Below are 21,773 nucleotides of genomic sequence, written 5' to 3'. Positions count from 1 at the left end.
AACTGTCGCATCACGTCGAATTTTTCTGAAGTGTCGAACCTTCTTACTTCATGTTGTGGTAAAATTGATATGTTGGGTATATGCGAATCTTTCAGAGGCAACGCTGTAGCGTTGCCTATAGTAAAGGCCATACGGCTCCAATGTTTTATTATTTTTTTTTTTTTCCCCAGAGGCACTTCATCTGGAAGGGGTCGTCGTAGAAGCTTCAAAATGGACTCATTCGACTGGAAATTGAGAGATTTATTGCCCTTTTTAATAGTAGAAAATGATTGAAGGGCCACTATCCCCCCCCCCCACGCTCATCATTCCCCCAAACACATCCAATCAAAATTTGGAGATGGCCATTTTGTTCAGCGTAGTTGATTTCCTGATAGAAAATATATTTTTGAGGAGGATACTCCCCCAGAACCCTCATGGCAAGAGTGTCACGTTCTGCCCTGGGGACATAGAAGGTTTTTATAGGAGGTGCTATCGGGGAAATATCAAAACAGACTCAAACGACGTTATCCTCATGTGTATCGTACTCTTTTTAACAGATGAAAGGAATGTGTGTGTACCAAGCCCCCCCCACGCCCCTAATTCCCCCAAACACATCCAAACAAAATTTTGAGATAGCAATGTCATTCAGCGTAGTTGATTTTCTAATAGAAAATATGTTTTTGAGGAGGATAATCCCCCACAACCCTCAGGGCAAGGGTTTTAAGTTATGCCCTGGGGGCATATAAGGATTTTATAGAAGGCGGAGTCGTAGAAACTTCAAAAAAGGCCCATTCGATTGGAAATTCCGAGGGCTAGTGCCCTTCGTAATGGTCGAAAGTGATTTGAGGGCGACTAACCCCCCCTCTCACGACACCTTTTCCCCAAACACATCCAATTAAAATTTTAAGACAGCCATTTTATTAAACATAGTTTTAATTTCTGGAAATTAGGTCTTTGAGGATTACAACTCCCCCAAAGCCCTCAGGGCAAGGGTTGTAATTTAAGGATTCTCCGAATCCTTCATATTATTTCTTATGGAAGGGATGCTCGCATAAACCTTAGAGAGGGCTCATTTGATTGAAAATTGAAAGTTCTTGTTCACTTTTTAAGAGTCAAAAAAGATTGAACGGTAACTAGCCCCTCTCCCTCCTTCACACCCTAAATGCATCAGATAAAAATTTTGAGATAGACATTTTGTTAAAATAGTTCAAAGTTCTGATAACAAAAAACTCCGGTGCCGACACAGCCCACGAGGGCCCAGGGGTAGGCATTGTAAGTTATGCCCTGGGGCATAACTTATTAAGGGGGGTTTATAACTTATGGGAAGGGGTTTTGTATGGGAAGAACACATAGGAAATCTATTATAATTATCTAATTATAAGGTTAAAATACATACTCTGTGATAGAGGCAAAATTGCTTTGGCATACAAATTCCTATTAAGGTCAATTCCAAACAGTCGTGATCCCTTTGTGTCAGCAAGTGAAATGGTCTAAACCCCCTTATTGGAGCTATTTTTTCAATCTATTCATTGTTGTCAATCGCTGTCCACAAGTTATGCAAGCTGTCTATTGTTCATATATAAGGTTTTTATCAAAGAAGTAATAGTATAGACTTTGAAAAAAGCCTCATTCGATTTAAATTGAGAGTTCTAGATCCATTTTTTAAAGTCAAGAAAAAAAACTTGAAACTTTTTGCAATCAAAAACCAACAAAAATTGATTAAAAAAAAACTGTCCGAAAAATAAGTTTTTCAAAGAGAAGTAAAGGCCATTTTAAACTTAAGATCAGCATATACAAATACATTTTAAAATTCAAACTAAAAACGACCAGAACTTTCTATTAAAGAATAAATGAAACCCAAAACGAACAGAAAATAAATAAACAGTAATGGCAAAAAGCATACGAGCATTAATATAATTGAGTAAATAAATCTTAAAGCGGGTAATGCTTGGATTGAATATGTAAATCAAGCTTAAAACGAAAACAAATATTTTACTATTAAAGTATAAATGAAATTTAAAACGAACAGAAATTAAATAAACATCAATGCGAACAAACATACAATATATATTAATGTAAATGAATAAATAAATCTTAAAACGAGTGAAACTTAAATTGAATATGCAAATCAAGTTTGAATTGAATATAAATAACTACAAACAAGATTTTGGGTATCGTCTCACTGCAGAAACCTAAAACCTACTGCGTCATTGGCGCTTTACTGAAAACGAATATATTACAAATGTTTTCTTTTGTACTTAATTTTAATATAATAATATAAATGAATATATAGATTTTAAAGCAAGTAATGCTTAGATTGAATATGAAAATCAAGCTTAAACCGAAAACAAATATTTTACTATTAAAGTATAAATGAAACTTAAAACGAACAGAAATTAAATAAACAATCAATGCGAACAAACATACAATATATATTAATGTAAATGAATAAATAAATCTTAAAACGAGTGAAACTTAAATTGAATATGCAAATCAAGTTTGAATCGAATAAAAATAACTACAAACAAGAGTTTTAGTATCGTCTCACTGCAGAAGCCTAAAACCTACTGCGTCATTGGCGCTTTACTGAAAACGAATTATATTACAAATGTTTTCTTTTGAACTTAATATTGAAAATAAATATTAAAATTACTGTAAAATTTTGATCTGATGAGCTTTTAGCAATTAATATCATTATGCATCAAATATTCAGTTTAATTTATTAGTTCTTTTCAAGATTGGTCAAGACACATATAGTTTCACTACAAGCAAAATTTGGATACTGCCCCCTTCTTTAACTGTAAAAACCTAAAGCCTTCTGTGTCATTAGTGCTTCACTGAAAACAAATTACTCGTATATTACAAATTTATTATTTTCCAGTTCTTACAGCATTGAAAATAAAAATAAAAATTACAGTGAAAAAAAATCTTGAAGTGATGGATCTTTCAACAATTAATATCATTATATATCTAATATTCAATTTGATTTTGTTTATACTTTCCAAGACTGTTCAAGACTCATATAGTTTTACCATTTTTTTAACTCTGCGATTTTTTGTAACTAATCGTGTTAATTTGTTATATTCTATGGCTTCTAGGCATTTCTATTTGAGCGGAAAACTGCACCTCATACTTTGTGGAACATGCATTTTTTTGCATGAAACACCAAAATATAATAAAACGTCTAGTTTCGGAGTGTTCCACTACTCGCAAGCAAGTGCCATTGGTATTTCTGAATCCACATGTTGAATATAGGGCGTGGAGGGTAGGCTAATACTCGTAGCAGCCCCATTCCGTCGTGGTATGGTTCACATTTTCAACACCTGGCGTCAGGACTATCATATAATCTACAAAGCATACAACTACCCCAAATCAGTATCAATAAATATATGAAACCCAAAACGAACCCAAAATGAAACTCAAAAAATTAAAATAAATATTAGAGTCAAACTCAAAACGAGCATAAATTAATGTGAGTAGGGTTCTAAACCCTATGCTTTCTAAAAGCCAGAATATAATTTGTACTTTACTGAAAAAAAATTCAAATGAATTTACTGAAAAAAAATGTGCATTGTCAGTTTAATGTACATATGCTGATATTTACTCCTTGTAATTTTAATTAATTTTGTTTTCTTAAAGTTACAAAAGTGAAAATATTTCAAAGAATTGTTTTCAGTAAAGCGCCAATGACGCAGTAGGTTTTAGGCTTCTGCAGTGAGACGATACCCAAACTCCTGTTTCTAGTTTTTTTATTCGATTCAAAGTTCATTTGCATATTCAATTTAAGTTTCACTCGTTTTAAGATTTATTTATTCATTTACATTAATATATATTGTATGTTTGTTCGCATTGATTGTTTATTTAATTTCTGTTCGTTTTAAGTTTCATTATACTTTAATAGCAAAATATTTATTTTCGTTTTAAGCTTGATTTTCATATTCAATCTAAGCATTACTCGCTTTAACATCTATTTATTCATTTATATTATTACTTGTTGTATGTTTTTGCTATGATTGTTTATTTAATTTCTGTTCGTTTTGGGTTTCATTTATTCTTTAATAGTAATTTCTGGTCGTTTTGAGTTTGAATTTTAACAGGTATTTGTATCTCCTGAGCTTAAGTTTAAAATGGCCTTTAATTTTTTATGAAAAACTTATTTTTCGGAAAGTTTTTTTAAATTAATTCTTACACAGGATAGCTTTCTCCCATCATATACTTTTCCAGGGTACCAGCTGGTTTCAAAATCAAGAAATTCTATGATGCGGGGTGGACTTGCATTTATGATTAAGGATAAAATAAGATGCGCAGTAAAGAAGGATTTAAATTGTTGGATTGTTGGTAAGATCGAAACTTTTTCTATTGAGATTGAAGTTTCGGAGAAGAAAAAGTTCTTAGTTTGTTTAGTATACCGGGCACCTTGTGCTAGTCTAGAGGATTTTTTTTTGTGATTTTGATAAGTTTATTTCCGATACAGCGGCGACGAAATTGGATCGGGTTTTTATTGGTGATTTAAATTTTAATCTTCTTAATTTAAGTAGTTCTAACCTTGATTTTTTTTAATCTTATGTTGTTGCACAATTTTTTTCCGCTAGCAGAAATACCGACACGGATTACTAGTCAGTCGGTTACCCTTAATGATAATATTTATTCATCGGCGAATCTTATACCGAAAAGTTATTGCGACGTGATCATATGTCCAGGTTCTGACCATCTTCCTTTGGCGTGCGTAATTCGGGACACTGGTAAAAAGGTTGTTAAAATGGAGAAAACGACAGTTAGGGATCTTAAGCCGGAAAATCTTAAACAGTTTCAAGAAGAGATAAGTATAGTTTCTTGGGAGGAAGTTATGAATTAAAAAGAATTTTAATGGTTCACATTTTCAACACCTGGCGTCCGGACTATCATATTATCTACCAAGCATACAACTACCCCAAATCAGTATCAATAAATAAATGAAACCGAAAACGAACCCAAAATGAAACCCAAAAAATTAAAGGAAATATTTGACACAAAATAGAAACAAGCAAAAATTAGCGTATACAGTATTCTAAACCCCTATTTTTTCAAAAATCCAAAATATAATCTGTGATTTAATGAAAAAAAATCAAATGAGTTTACTGAAAAAAAATGTTCATTGTCAGTTGGATACTAGTATGGTGAAATTTATTCCTTAAAATCTTAATTAATTTTTTATTTATTAAAGTTACAAAAGTTAAAAATATTTCAAAGAATTGTTTTCAGTAAAGCGCCAATGACGCAGTAGGTTTTAGGCTTCTGCAGTGAGACGATACCCAAACTCTTGTTTGTAGTTTTTTTATTCGATTCAAACTTGATTTGCATATTCAATTTAAGTTTCACTTGTTTTAAGATTGATTTATTCATTTACATTAATATATATTGTATGTTTGTTCGCAATGATTGTTTATTCAATTTCTGTTCGTTTTAAGTTTCATTTATACTTTAATAGCAAAATATTTGTTTTCTTTTTAAGCTTGATTTTCATATTCAATCTAAGCATTAATCGCTTTAAGATCTATTTATTCATTTATATTATTACTTGTTGTTTGTTTTTTGCTATGATTGTTTATTTAATTTCTGCTCATTTCGGTTTTTATGTATTCTTTAATAGTAATTTCTGGTCGTTTTGAGTTTTAATTTTAACAAGTATTTGTATCTCCATAGGTTAATTTTAAAATGGCCATTAATTTTATTTGAAAAAATTATTTTTAGGAAAGTTTTTTTTAATTAATTCTTACACAGGATAGCTTTCTCCCATCATATACTTTTCCAGGGTACCAGCTGGTTTCAAAATCAAGAAATTCTATGATGCGGGTTGGACTTGCATTTATGATTAAGGATAAAATAAGATACACAGTAAAGAAGGATTTAAATTGTTGGATTGTAGGTAAGATCGAAACTTTTTCTATTGAGATTGAAGTTTCGGAGAAGAAAAAGTTCTTAGTTTGTTTAGTATACCGGCCACCTTGTGCTAATCCAGAGGATTTTTTTTTGTGATTTTGATAAGTTTATTTCCGATACAGCGGCGACGAAATTGGATCGGGTTTTTATTGGTGATTTAAATTTTAATCTTCTTAATTTAAGTAGTTCTAACCTTGATTTTTTTTAATCTTATGTTGTCGCACAATTTTTTCGCTAGCAGAGATACCGACACGGATTACTAGTCAGTCGGCTACCCTATTGATAATATTTATTTATCGGCGAATCTTATACCGAAAAGTTATTGCGACGTGATCATGTCCAGGTTCTGACCATCTTCCTTTGGCGTGCGTAATTCGGGACACTGGAAAAAAAGTTTTTAAAATGGAGAAAACGACAGTTAGGGATCTTAAGCCGAAAATCTTAAACAGTTTCAAGAAGAGATAAGTATAGTTTCTTGGGAGGAAGTTATGAATTAAAAAGAAAACGCATCGGCGGCGTTTGACACTTTTTAAAAAATATTGTCACCTATTTATAATAAGTGTTGCCCCGTGAAGGTTATTCGTAAGAAGAAAAATGTCCCAAGGAAACCGTGGGTGACGAATAAAATTTTAGACAAAATTTGTGAACGGAACAGACTTTATCGGTTGTACCTTGATTCTCCAACGCAACAAAACCTTGAAGAATTTAGGAAAATTCGGAACAATGTGAATTCCCTCAGAAGGTCATCAATGACACATTATTATTCAGAGAAATTTCGTGGTAAAACCGGTCATGTTAAGGAAACTTGGCAAGTGATAAACGAGGCACTACGCAGTAATAACATTATAGATCCAGTGTATGAACTTGTAGTTGCTGAACAACAAATTAAAAGTAAGAAAGATGTTAGTGATGAATTTTGTCAATATTTTTCAAATGTTGGAATTGATGTTAAAAATGATGTTGCTGACCATGGGTATAAAAATAAGCTGTTTATTGATGACCATGGGGAATGTCGTTCCATGAAATTCGTAAAGTGTACTCAGTCTAATCTCAACGACGCACTGAAAGCAATAAAATCGAATTCAGCAGGAATTGACGGTCTTACCCTTAACGTATTTAAGGATGTCGCCGCTTACCTTTTGCCTTGTCTTCTATACTTGGTGGACCTATCTATGGAAAGAGGTCAGTTCCCAGATGCTTTAAAACAAGCAAAACTTTTGTCACCACCTTTATAGGTGGTGACAAAAGAGAAATGTCAAACTGGAGACCTATATCGATTCTGCCACTGTTCTCAAAAATATTTGACAAGGTTGTTCAGAAGAAACTATATTCCTGCCTTAATTCTCTTGGGTTTTTATGTGACACGCAATTTGGATTCCGAAAATCTAATTCTACTAGTCATGCAGTGCACCACCTTCTTGATGTTTTGAAAAATGTATTCGAGAGCGGCTCTACTCCTTTAACTATTTTTATTGATTTTAAGAAAGATTTTGATACTGTTGATTTTGAGCTGTTGTTAGATAGGATGTCAGATTTAGGGATAAAAGGAAATTGGATTGATTGGTTTCACAAATTGTGCAGAATAAAGCACTGCGCCTGCTCAGTGATTTTGAAAATTGTGAAAGTACAATGGATTGTTATCACCATTTTATTATTTTAAATGTTGGGCAGTTGAGGGAATATCAGACCGGTATTTTTGTGTATCAGTGTTTAAATAAATTAACACCTAATTATTTTTGTGATGTTTTGTTATCGAATTCTGCGTACCATTCTTATGATACAAGGAATTCTGAGGACCTAGTACATGAGATTACACACTGCTAGGTCTAGTTTTGTATTTAGGCATGTAGGTGTTTCAGTATGGAACAGACTTCCGGAAAGCACTAAGATGGCTGAGAGTGTGCCCTCTTTTAAAAATAGGTTAAAGAATTTCTTAATAAATAGGGATGGCTGAGGGGGGGGGGGCTGCATTCGGTCTTCTGTCTTGTGTAAGGATTGGTTCGCGGTTCCCATGAGGTTTATTTCTTATTTATTTATATGATTGCATTATTATTTTTTTTCAATATATATGTGAGCAAGTTTTTTTAAATATATATATGAGTGAGTAAAATAGTGAGTCCTGCCACAAACAAATCTGTATAGATTTTCAAGTGGTAGGTCTGTTTGATATGTTTTTTTTTGTGAATATTGATATTTAATAAAAATGAATTTTCTCTCTCAACCAACGACAAGCCTATAGAAAGACATATAGGAAAGTAGAATCAAAATTTGACCGTTTTTGAAACGGCTCAGTTCTTCTTTGAATAGCATCCAAGGGGCTAGAAACTCCATATCTGTCGATGCAGCAGTGTTACTTAACCCATTTTCCCAATTCAGCAAAAAAAACAACAAAAAAAACAAACAAAAAAAACGCAAGAGTAAAAAAATCATATTTGTTTCTTTACCAGACGAATTATAGATTGGGAAGGCACTAAAAATCAAAGCTAATCAGCAAAAACCAGTTTTTCAGATGAAAGTAAGGATCTAAATTAAAACTTAAAAAAAGAGAGAGAACCTATTTCGTATATGAGGGGAGTGCTCCTTTCCTCGTCACTCACTCTTTACACTAAAGTCTTAAAGTGCTTTAAAAATACTTCTAATTCAAATGCAACGGCCTTTGTGCTTGTGTTTAAGGAATAGGGACAAAAAGTTGAGCGGTCGAGTAAAGAACAAATTTTTAATTTCCGTTCGATTAAGCCTTCTCCTGGTCTTCTAGGACCATTGGTTCAATACCATGAAAAAGAAAAAGAAATAGGAAAAACTAACAAATAAATACACATCTGTTATCTTTCTTTTGGCCAAAAATACAAAATTCCACATTTTTGCAGATGGAAGCTTAAAACATCTACAGTAGGTTTTCTGATAGGCTGAACCTGATATTGAAATTTTCATTGAGATTGCTGCATTGTTGGGGATGTTTCCCTACTTCAAACCAGACAAATTTTCTCAGGCTCATTCTTTTTACTGGGTAACATTAAACTTAATGAATTTCACATATTTAGAATCAGCATAAAAGGCCAATTCAGCTGATTTACTAATTGTTATCAATATTTCTTTTTAAGGTCTTCGGTTACTATTGGGCCGAGTCACTCTTTACTTACCACAAACTGTTTGAAACTTAATTAGTCTTGTGATATTATTTTTCAGTTTGTTGTTGTAAGATCAAACAAACTGCATGATCTTAATTAAATTCTAGTGAAGTTTAAAGCAGCTCAAAAACTAAAAAAAAAAGAAAATAAAACAAAGCTGTAAAATAATTAATATAAATACAGAAAATCGTTATTCTTAACAATATAAATTCTATTTTAGGTCAACTAAACTAATTCATGCTAAACTAAAGTAAATAATACCTAGACAATTGTTTTTTTTTGTCTTTTTTGAGAGATATTTTATATTTTTACACTCCTATTAAGGTAACTTGCCCCCCCCTCCCCCTGGTTACTAGGCCTAAAACCGCTACTGCATAGTGCAACACAAAAATTTCCTTAAAATCCAGAATTGCATTAATAAAAGTATTGCAGGCAATAAGGAGAAAGAGATCAGATACCATTTACAGCTATTTCAAACGTGACAGCAGTGAATAGCCCCGGCTCTTCCAGGTTGGATATGTGACAATCAGATATGAGAAACGCGTTTATATGGAATATAAATGGCTTTAGAACGACGTGCCAATTGGAGCTAAGGCGAAAAGAATGGAGCAATAAGAGTTGTTAGAAAATTAAAAATTCTTGGGATTCTCATACCAGAGCCTCATGTCCATAGAGTATCCTTTCTGTTTAGATAAGAGAATGAACTACGCGTTCAATATCAACGACAAAATAAAATCAAGAAATATTAATTGGTGTCAACAACTAGATCGTTTAATGGTTTTGGAGGAAACTACGGCGGCATGGTTGGCGTAGATCCTTAGTATAGGGGTCATGTCCTTGACCTTTGATAACTCAAATTCACAAAGGTTTGAGCCAAGTGGAGAACTGTAGAGTTTTATATATCTTATCAAACAGTTCATGTTAACGGACTGTAAATAAAGAACGACTCGGTCCAATAATATCCAAAATTAAAAAAAGTGAGCTTGATAATAATTAATACGGCAAAAGAATTGAATTTTCATGTTGATTAAAATTATGTGAAATTTATTCAGTTTTAAGTTAGGCTACCCATCAAAAGCTACGAGCTTGAGAAAACTTGCCTAATTTTCGCAAAAGGGTAGAAAGTAGAAACACGACCAAAAAGTCAAGTGGTCTTAATGAAAATCACACCATCAGACTTAGCATATCAGCATATTAGCATATTAGCAGACTTAGTATATTAGCATTTTTTTTTACAGGGTGATCGTATCGAGCCAATGGTACTAGAACACTGGAAAAGGGCTTGTTCGAACGAAAATTAAAAGTTCCAGTGACATTTTTATTTACCAAAAAGATTGAATGGCAACTAACTCCCCCACACTCCTTTTCCCCCAAATACATCCGATCAAAATTATGAGATAGTCATTTGAGTCAGTATAGTTGAAAGGTCCAATAATTACGCCTCTGACGATGACAAGACCCCCATTGCCCCTGGAGAAAAGGCTAAGTTTTGCCAATTGTTTACATATAGTGTTTGCATTTGGGAAATATACGATTTTTTTGGGGTTGGGAGGTGAATTTTCTAAAGGGGGATTTTTCACGGGATGGAAAGTTTCTGGAGAGAATTTTCCATGGAAGGGGGAGGTAGATTTTCCGACGTGATTTGAAAATGATCAGAAATAAAATACCATAAACAAGTTTTACAAATGAAAGTAAGAAGCAACATTAAAACTCAAAACAAATAGAGATTATTTCATATATGAGTGGGCTTCCCACTCCTCAGTTCCTCACTCTGTACCCTAATTTTTGAATATTTGACTCAATTCCTTAAAAACGATTGCTGAAACACAAGGCCCGTTTAATTAGAATAAGAAGCTTTTACAAACTAATGAAAGCTTCCGCCTGAAGAGTGAGGAAATGAGGAGGGAACGCCTCCCCATATACAGAATAAATTCCGGTCGTTTTGATTTTTAATGTTGCTCCTTACTTTCAGTTGAAAAAAAAAATTTAGTTAATAAGAAATACGAATGAAGCCTTCATGCATCTTCATAATTTTGTTCATATCAATGGAAAAAACAATCGCAATGTATTATGACTATCTCCAGTAAGGAGGGGGATTGAAAAAAAAATACATTGCGTTATAGAAATCTTACCAATTATTGACAACAAGGTGGTGTGCAGCAAACTCTTGATAATTATTTGAACAAAACACCTGAATTAACTTTAACATGTCTCCCTAACTTGATTATGTGTGTACATCAGAGGTTCCAAACCTACAAAGGTGTATTAAAGCCTGGGGGGGGGGGGAGTACGTGAAAAATCAGTAATGGCAGTACCAATGTCTTGGCAGGGTTGCCATGGATGTTTCGTTCCTAAAAACGTTATATTTATGTCACGTTTTTGAGTAATCAATAGATTGCTCATTTTCTGAGCAATCAATTTCCCCCGTGAAAAAAAAAAATCATCTGTCTTTGGCCCTTGGATATAGGGCCGAAATTTTCATTTGAAGTTTGAGGAAGTTTACCGTCTAAGAAATTCCCTATTATATTACTTGTTGTTTGTTTTTATGATGGAAAGGCAGTAGGGTTTTCGTCATTATTTGCTTAAAGAACTTGACAAACGTAATGCAAATGACCGGCCATGAAATCTGTGCCCAAATGACTATCCTATTTACAACACTTTAGGCCTTAGTCGATGGTTATCAGAAAAAAAAAATCATATAGCCCTTTCCATTTCTTAGTTCTTTTGAAATGAGACCCTAATTCAAAGAATTGTGAGCCAAGAGAAATTTGTCCCTTAAATTGTCACCGTATTTGACAACTCAGCATGAAAATATTCCTCTTTATGGTTGTCGTTTAAGCCTTTCAAGGTCCAGTATTCACAAAACATGGGCAGAGAAAAATATGTTTTTCCCAGAAATGAGATGAACGTACGGATTCCTTGAATTTTGTCTATCTCCAACGAAAATTCATATCTCTTAAACCCACCAAGTTAAATTCTAGCCTGTGAATTTTTCGTCATAACAGCTTTTATCAACTTTTCATTACAATAATTTTTTTTGCGCCATAAAAACACTATTTTAGCAGGACTTCACGTGATGCAAGGATGAAAGCATTATTCCAAAATTTGAATGCACCCTTTTCATGTTGAAAAACAGCAGCTTCATCAACATCAAAATTACAAATAAATAAACAGAGCGGTATCCTTCTTTTGTTTGAAAGTTGTCAATTTTTAGAAAATGCCTACATTTTTAGAATGGAGCAAAAAATACCAAAAGTAACCCATTTGGTGCTCACTACCAAACAGTGGCGGTTCTGGCCTCTTTTGCACCAGGGACAAAATCTTTATTAGCACCCCCCTCCACTGTCTTTCAAAAATTTCAGACAAAATTTCAACAAATTTTATCATTTACTAAGAAAATATTGCCATCTGCGCCCTCTATTTTGTTTTAATAAAAAAAAAAATTATAAAATGATTCTGACCGTTAGATTATTTGTTTGAAATACTGCTTCCCCAAAATTTCTACGCCCGGGGAAAATGCCTTATCTCCCCCCTAAAACCACCTCTGCTCCCACACATAAAAATACAATTTAAAATGCTTATAAAAATGTGTTGCTGCGCCTTTTCTTCTAAAAGTCAGAATAGAGCTAATTCTATAATGTTCAATAGTGGCATATTTAGAATCAAACAACAGATACATGCAACCCACTTTTTGCGAGGGGGAGGGAAGTGAGCGATTGCACGGAGGGAATTGAGCTTTTGGGGATCTGGAGTTACCGTTCTGACAGGGTACCACATTCTACTCATATGTATACTCAATTTAGTTTTGTCTTTGTAACTCTGAAAATAATTTTTTAAAATCTTACAGTCAATTAATAACATGAAATAAACTTGCTAATAAAAGTAATATACCTGATTTATGGAGTCCTCGCATGCGGTCAGATAATGCCACTCTGGCTCTCCGTCCAGAAGGGCTGAAGAAAGCTCGATAACAACCTGAAAATTGATTTAATGATCATATCTTTCATTTTAAGATGGTTTTAAAGGCTTGCCCATAAAAAGACTTGTACTATAGGCCTAAACTTCAAAAGAACATATTTTGGAGGCATAATTTATTGATTAATGACTAAATGAGTGGTGGTCTTTTTTTTTTTAATTTTTACATACTCCTCGGAAAAAATAACCTGATGCAGAGATAGTTTTGAAGATAGTGTTTAGGTTTTAAAACATTGCATTTCATTCGGGGTTTTTATCCACTGAAAGTTATTTCTGTTTTTTAGCCTTTGCCTACTATATTACTATAAAATTAAAAAACAAAAATTTATTTCCATTAAAAGTAAGGAGCAATATTAAAGCATAAAACGAACAGAAAGCATTCCATATATGAGGGGGGCTGTCTCTTCTTCAACCTTGGCTCTTTGCGCTAAAGTCTTAAAGTTTTTTAATACGCCTCTCAAATTCAATGGCCCTTGTGTTTGAGCCGTCTTTCTTAAACAACTGTGACAAAACGTCAAACTTTAGATTTTAACCCCCTCCCCCCCTAAGCGTCAGCGAGCAAAAATTAGGAATTTATTTACACTATTCTGCACAGTATACTGCTTAATTATAGATAGTGCAAAACTAGAGGGGTGAGGATTGTATTTACTTCTCCAAAACAAGTATAAAAAAAAAACCATTTTTTATTATTCATTTTAAAAAAATGTCCAAAAATGAAGCTTTTAAAGAAAAGTAAAGAGCCATTTCAAACTTAAGAACAGCAGAGATAAAGTTTATAATAGTTCAAACTCTAGGCGACCAGAAATTACAATAAAAGAATAATTGAGACTCAAAACGAACAGGAACTAAGATAAATGATCTTATTAAACATATAGATAATAGACACTGATGTAGATGAATAAATAACTCTTAAAACTATAAAAAATGAAATTGACTATTCAGGTCAAACTTAAAACGAGGAAAATTACTTCAAACAGGAGTTCAGCTACTGGTCCCTTCCCCCTCCTCTAACCGTTTTAAATTCTAAAGCCTATTGCCTCATTTGCCTTTTATTGAAAATATTTTTATTTTGGACAGTGTCCTTTTTTTTCAAAACATTGACTTCAAACACAAATAAAGGTACTTTCCCATTATATGAGGACCTTCAAGGAAACCAGTCATGAAAAACCCGTTTTTGACGGGTTAATTCAATAGACGGCTTCAGAGTAATGCAATCCATAGCGTGGTTTTCATTGTTTAAAAGATATTTAAACTGTTGATTTTTGGGTGTTAGGGGGGGGGGGAGGTACCTAGGTTTGGTTAGGTTATGCATTTATTTTATTTAATATATGCAATGTTTTACCCCCCCCCCCTGATGTGCAAATATATAGCCCAAATTTGTTTATAAAATATTGTATATTCATCTTATTTTATTTTATTTCATTAGCATTAACCAAACTTGACTTTTTAGAAGTGCCCAAATAATGGGAAAGTACCAAAATAAATCACTATAATAATCAAAATGACTGGAAAGAACTAATGAAAAAAACTCAATATTTATAATGATATTAATCCCTGGAAATTCAGCAATTTGAGATTGTGTTTTAACTTTTATTTTTTAAAATAACAAATATAAAATAAATGTGTATAGTACAATTTGTTTTCAGCGTCTAGGAAGTTTATCTTACTGTTTATTAAGAATATACAATCGATATGTCAATATTAAAGAAATTCCATAATAAGAAACGAAGGCACTTTCAATACTTGGAGTACTAAAAAATATAATGGAAAAGCTGGGACGAAGCTATGAAGCCTTTTAATAAGTTTTGTGAGAAGGGAAGCCTGCATAGGCTTTGGCATTACTGCAATTGGCAACGTTTGCCATTTAAAATGGACAGGACCACAAAGAAATTATACAGACACGTTTTAGGATTATTTATTTTTTCTCTTTATGGATTAGTTTTAAGTATTTTCTATGACTTGTAATCGGTCGCAACCAGCCTACTTAAGTTATAATTGGTAACTAAGCTAAGAAGCATGAACACCCTTTAGTAAATACTATAAAAAAATTTAGTAAATAATTTAATTTAGTAACTAAATAGTTCTTATGCTAATTGGTTTGCAAATTAAAACAGGGATTTATGCAAATATACTTAAGCAAATTTGATTCCCAGAGCCCTCCTGGGACAATACCTTCAACAAGGGGGAACAACTATTCTTTGCTGCCTTCCCATTTTTTTCCGAGAGCCTTCCGATCTATGCCCACTCTAAAATATCAAGCCTTTTATGATGCCCTCAATATCATAGTTCCAAGTTTTTTGGCTTCTTCCTGAATTACACCCCCTCCCCAGCAAAAAAAGGCACATTGAATCGTAGTGGCGTAATCAGAGCGTACTTAATAATGTTGCAAATAGGCCATAAGTCTTCAAGCGCAATCGCGCTGCCTAAGTGAAGAACGATGCTGGCAAAATGTATTATTTATTATTTTTTTTTCTTTAGACCAGGGCACTTCGTATCGAATGAGTTGTCGTAGAAACTTCGAAAATGGCTCACTCGATTGGAAATTGAGAGTGGCTAGTGCCCCTTTTAATAGTCAAAAGTGATTGGATGACAACTAACACCCCTTACACGCCCACCTTTTCCCAACACACAACCAATCAAAATTTTGAGATAGCCATTTTGTTCAACGTAGTTGATTCCCAGATAGAAATTATGTTTTTGAGGATGACTGGCTTTCCCAAGGCCAGAACACAATTTGTGCTTTACTGAAAAAAATACAAATGAATGTGCACTGTCAGTTTAATATACATATACTGATATTTATTAATCAAAATGTCAATATTATTTGATTTACTAAAGTTATAGAAGTTAAAACATTTATATTTTTTGAGTAAAGTGCAAATTATGTTCTGACCTTGGGAAGGCATAGGGGGTTTTGAGCCCTACTCATGTCAATTTCTGCTCGTTTTGAGTTTGACTCGGTTATTTATTGTAATTTCTGTTCGTTTTGGGCTTCATTTATTTATCGATGCTGATTTATGGTAGTTTCACACTTGGTAGATTATTTGATTTTATATTTGCTCATTTTTGGTTTAATGGAGTTCTTTACTTTTCTTTGAAAACTTATTTTGTGGAAAAAGCTTTTTAAATTAATTATAATAAAAGATTACTTGCTAAGACTACTGAATGACTACAAGACTACTGTAATTCTTCCTGAATAATACCCCCCCCCAACAAAAAAGGCACATTGCTTCGTACCGGCGTAAATTATAAAAAAAAAGATTACTTGCCAAGTCTACTGAATCAAAGTCAGAAATTTACTCAATGAATCTTGATTATGAGAATTTCCGGGAAAAGTCTATTTAATCTGAATGGAAGTTAGATAAAATATTTTTCTATGCTTTTGGCAGCACTCCAACATTTTTTTTTTTTTTTTTTTTTTTTTTTTAATCACTGGTCAGCCTTGTAGTACAAAAGCACTTGTGATGATGCAACGCATTAACTTGTCCCAGCCACGTGTCAATTACTTTAACTTCCTGTCCTTTTTTTTATTACGGAGATTCATTATGAATTTTTTTTATTTAATTATTGACCTATTAATTTTACCGCAGAAAATACGGACTGGACCATTTCTGTAAGCAGGTAGGGATTTAAGAGGCATAGATTCAAGATTTAAAAGGCATAGGTTCCTTCAATGTGAAGGAACCTATATGCTTTAGTTTCCGCTTGTGTCCTTTTGTATAGGCCTAGGCTGTTTGCACTTCAGGAGAGGGGATACATCTCATTTGAGAATTATCAAAATATTAGGAAGATAAATATGGGACTTTACGAAATATGGGGATTAATCTAAGATGTGAATTATTTTAACCCGTAAATGAATATTTCGGTTCTATATCCAAGGACCGTTCTCAGCAAAGCACATGCAAAAATATAAAATAAGACATACAGTAAAATGCCTGGTCATTAATACTAAAACAAAAATTAAAACAATCCTAGAATCAATTACTTCAAGGAATCCAAACCACAGGAAACAAGGAAATTCATTCAGTTAAAAATCAAATCAAGAGCATATTTTTACACTATTCTCGCTTTTTATAGCCATTTAAATGTCATTTTAAGTAATTTAAATTCGGTATTGTATAAAGGAATTGTAAGTTATAAATTACATTATATATAATGGAAAATACGGTGCTTATTTAGTATCCGGTAAACACGCGAGAAGAACAGAATCGAAATTTCAAAGATCTTATTGAAAAACAGGTTTTTGCTGCCTAGTGAGGTATTGCTCACTCTGTGAACAATATTTAAACTTTAGTTTTTTTTGGGTTAAAGGGACCAAAAATAGGTGCCCAGGTTAGGTTGGGCTATGCATTTAATATATGCTATGCTTTACCCCCTCCCCCTAATGTGCATATATATAGTCCAAATTTGTTTCTAAACTATTATATTTTTATCATGCTTTGTTTTATTTCGTTAGCATTAACCAAAATTAACTTCTCAAGTGTTTAACGGATACTAAATAAGTACCGAAATTACTATGCTCTTGTTAATTATGACTATGATGGTCATATTTTTGAGGGTTGACAATATATGGTTTCCTTTCACTGAAAGTACCTTCGTTGTTCTAATTAAAATCCAAAGACAACTCAACTTGGGAAAAGAAGAAAGCTTACCTCTCCGATGTAATGACTAGCTTCATATCTGTCGTAGTCAAATACAGTTACTTCTAAAGAGCGAACTCTAAGGTCTGCTCTTCTAACTGGCGAATACAGAAATGTTTGATTCCAACGGGGCTCTAACGTATTCGCTATAGCCCTAGTCCGTCTTTTTGACTTTTCGCTGAAAAAAGTGGAATAAATAAAGTTTTGAGACAAACAATAATCTAATAATTTTAGCAATTGTAATTTTGTAATTTATAATTATATTTATTTAGGAGTGTAAAAACATTGTTCGTATATTATAAATGTTATTATATAAGTATAAATACATATATAATTTAAAAATGTATCTAAAAATACTATAAAATATCTATAGAGTTCGCTTCTAAAGAGCGAACTCTAAGGTCTGCTCTTCTAACTGGCGAATACAGAAATGTTTGATTCCAACGGGGCTCTAACGTATTCGCTATAGCCCTAGTCCGTCTTTTTGACTTTTCGCTGAAAAAAGTGGAATAAATAAAGTTTTGAGACAAACAATAATCTAATAATTTTAGCAATTGTAATTTTGTAATTTATAATTATATTTATTTAGGAGTGTAAAAACATTGTTCGTATATTATAAATGTTATTATATAAGTATAAATACATATATAATTTAAAAATGTATCTAAAAATACTATAAAATATCTATTTTTATTAATAAAAAACTTTACACAGTTCATACTTCTCGGAATATAATGTAATAAAGTTCTATATTACGATAGATTGAAAAAGATTTTAAAATATTTTTTTATTAACCAAAAAGATTATGTCAATTAAAAGTGACCAGAAATTAATTTAATTTTTTTTCCACAAAAAAAATTATCAGAGAAAAGTAAAGTGCCACATTAAACCAAAGACGAGCAGATTTAAAGTCGAGTAATATTTAAAGCGTAAAACGACCATAAATCACTATCGATAAATATCTGAAATCCGAAGCGAACATAAATTTAAAAAAAAGAGCAAAAAAAACTTTTTTTCTGTTGGTTTGAAGCTTAGAATCGTTAATCCCAAGGGCAAGGGTACCCTAATGTATATAAACAAAAATGTTTCTCAACCAAGAGATCCCCAATATGCAAAACAGTAGACTGGGACATTATCCCCCTAAGCATTAATCAAAGAGCATGTTTCTACTGATTTGAAGCTTATATATAAAATTCCTTCAAGGGAATCCTATTAAAAAAAGAAAAAAATTATGTTGGTGTCAATTTGCCTCATCAGAAAATAGGCACAGTATTTTGCTAGTTTCCAATAGTTTATCAACCGACATAGTATATCACATGTTCGGTCAAATGTGATTTGTCCTTGAAATGAACTCAAATGAACTCTTGAATGTCCTTGAAATGTCCTTGCATTGTTTAAATGAAACCTGTAAAATTATCCGTCGGTGGACAAATAATGTAAGTTCATGCTCCAATAACTCGAATTTACTAATGATGCAAAACTCTCAGTCCTATTTCTTAACCCCCCCCCCTAAATTTTTTTTTTTTAGCTGTACCGATTTGTGACGCCCAAAACTGAGCCTAAAATGTGTTCCATCTCTGGTACACATGAAATTTACAAAGCAAGTTTTGTCTTTTCCTATTGGCTTAAAATTACGGGACATATAGGCAGGGATAAGAAAATATAAATCGAGAAAAAAAAAATTATTGGTTCATACCAACCGAAATAGGTTCAAATTTGATTTTTCTCCGATCAGCTTACTCGGAAATGAACAAAATGAAAATAAGAGAAGAGATTAAAACAAAAAATGCTTTTCCGTCTTGTGTCAACCTAGAATGTGAAAAAACTATTTTTTAATCGGCATTAAACTTCCAGGATAAGCATACTGGGTCAAAAGGACTTTAATAAAGACAACCAGTTAGGAAGAAACATTTCTTTGTCTAGATTCACAACCCGAAAAATTTGGTTCAAGCGCAAATGAAGCTGTGGCTGACAGACGGTTAAGAGGAGGAGAGACCCCACTCTTATTTGTTGTAATTTTATTCGTTTTAGGCTTGTTTTGAGCATTTATTTTAATTTTTGTTCGTTTTAGCATTCATTTATTGATTCGTAACAGTACCTGTTATCTCAATATGTGATGTGACAATTCGTTTTAATTTCTTTTCGTTACAGATTGCACTTGTTTATTCATAATAATATCTGTTCAATTCAAGGCTTGAAGTCAGGACCATATCCAGGATTTTTTTCGAGGGGGGAGGGGCCAAATTAAGGTTTTTCCGGGGCGTTTTACAAAAAGAAACTTTACAAAAACGCTCTAAACATTTGTTTATTTTAATTTTTGTTACGTTTTTACGAGTCGGATGAACATTTCGGGGGGGGGGGAGGGAAAAAAATCCTAGTCCCCCCCTGGATACGGCCTTTTTGAAGTATTATATGACTTTATTAGTAGATACCTATCTTATAGTCCCACCCCTCACCCATGCTGCCATCTACAATTTAGGTTAATGCCGACGGGAGTCCATATATGGGCCTAGAGTCCCTAGGGAGATGGTTTTTCTCACTGAGAATGAAAAAACAGGATTTTTCTCAATTGAAAAAACATGATTTTTCTCACTTTGATGGATGTTTCTTGGATGGTTATGTGTGCTGTTCAATTTATGTGTTGTTTTTCATGGGTGTTAACAGCAATTCATGGATGTTTTTAGGGGTTTTGTCACTGATAATTTAAAAACAGGATTTTTCTCACTTTTATGGATGTTTTTATGTTTTTTATCGCTGAGAATGAAAAACAGGATTTTTCTCACTTGAAAAACAGGATTTTTTTCACCTTTATGGATATTTCTTGGATATCAACAACAATTGATGGAGGTAGACATAACTTCAACAAGAATTGCTGGATGTATACATAAGTTCAACAACAAGTCCTGGAGAATTGTCTCCGGGCGAAGTTTATTAATATATTTGGTGTTCGTCCAGGATAATTGTTTCCGGGCGAAGTATATTAGTGTCTGACAGATGATGTCAAAGTTGCTTGATATGTCACGAAAGGGGAATTAATTTGTTATTTCTAAGGGGAATGATAGATCTACGAAAGGGGAATTAATTTGTTGTTTTTAAGGGGAATAATTGATTCAAGAAAGGGCACTTAATTTGTTGTTTCTAAGGGGGAGGTGGGGAAGAATGTTTTGATCTTAGAGATGAAGAGATTAACGCGGGAAAGGGTTTCCTAGGAGTTTCAAATGTGACAGTGCAGGGATGTCAAAACAAAGGGAACACGCTGAAATTACATTTAAAGATTATTTGGGCGAAACCATTTTAGACATTTTAGAGAATTATTTCGGCGAAACAGTTTTAGGCATTTTAGGGAATTATTTGGGCGAAACAGTTTGAGGCATTTTAGAAGATGATTTGAGACACAAAAGGGCCCCATCCCCCAACTTTTGGCTCCCCCTCGAATATATTTTTCAGAACAAGTTCTTTATGTAATGTCCTTCCTAAACCCATTTTACAAGTTGAAGTACCAATCCTTTTCACCCACAACTTTACTTTACAGCTTTTGGGCCCCAAGTCCTACCCCTATCCCTCAACCCTATCCCTCCACCCTCCCTCCAACCCCTCCACGTCCTCCCTCCCACCAAACCCCCCCCCCCCCAAACTTTTTTGAGTTTTTTTTCTTTTTTGAGTTTTTTTTTCTTTTTTTAGTTTTTTTTAACCTTTTTTTTTGATCTCATAGAATGTCTTGAAACACACTTAAAACACAAAAAATTCATATTTAATATTTTCCAACTTCAAAATGGGAATGATATAGATATGTGTGTCGCAACTTTTACTATTAGAAAAATAATGTTTGTAGTGACCAATTTTTTTTTTTTTAACTTTTTTTTTTACATCTTAGAATGTCATGAAACACACTTAAAACACAAGTGTTTTATGCATACGTACAACCTAACTTTATGTAATATTTTCAAAGGTATTTCAGAACAACTTCTTTTCTTAATATCCCTTCTAAACCCATTCTACAACTTGAAGTATCCATCCTTTTTATCCACAATTTTAATTTACAGCTTTTTGGATATCTAAATACCATGTAATACTTTAAAAAATTCTTTTAATAGAAAATTCATCTCTTAATGTCCATTCTAAACCAAATTTA

General features: G+C 32.9%; 1 protein-coding gene across 1 annotated transcript in view; it reads right to left on the bottom strand.

Moving 5' to 3' along the window:
• Rim (Rab3 interacting molecule) overlaps positions 1-21,773 on the bottom strand; it is a 555,972-nt gene that overhangs the window by 146,376 nt on the left and 387,823 nt on the right. Inside the window, exons 10-11 of the mRNA XM_089102610.1 lie at positions 17,654-17,819; positions 12,918-13,001 (exon numbers count right to left, since the gene is read on the bottom strand). Of these exons, the coding sequence (XP_088958736.1) occupies positions 12,918-13,001; positions 17,654-17,819 (250 nt within the window). The remainder of the gene's footprint in view (positions 1-12,917; positions 13,002-17,653; positions 17,820-21,773) is intronic.

This window comes from Artemia sp. Qi Xiang Cuo, chromosome 16 (assembly GCF_049724085.1).
Source record: "Artemia sp. Qi Xiang Cuo chromosome 16, ASM4972408v1, whole genome shotgun sequence".
Lineage (NCBI taxonomy): Eukaryota > Metazoa > Arthropoda > Branchiopoda > Anostraca > Artemiidae > Artemia > Artemia sp. Qi Xiang Cuo.
Note: the sequence above shows the minus strand (reverse complement) of the source record. Positions and strands in the feature narration are given on the sequence as shown.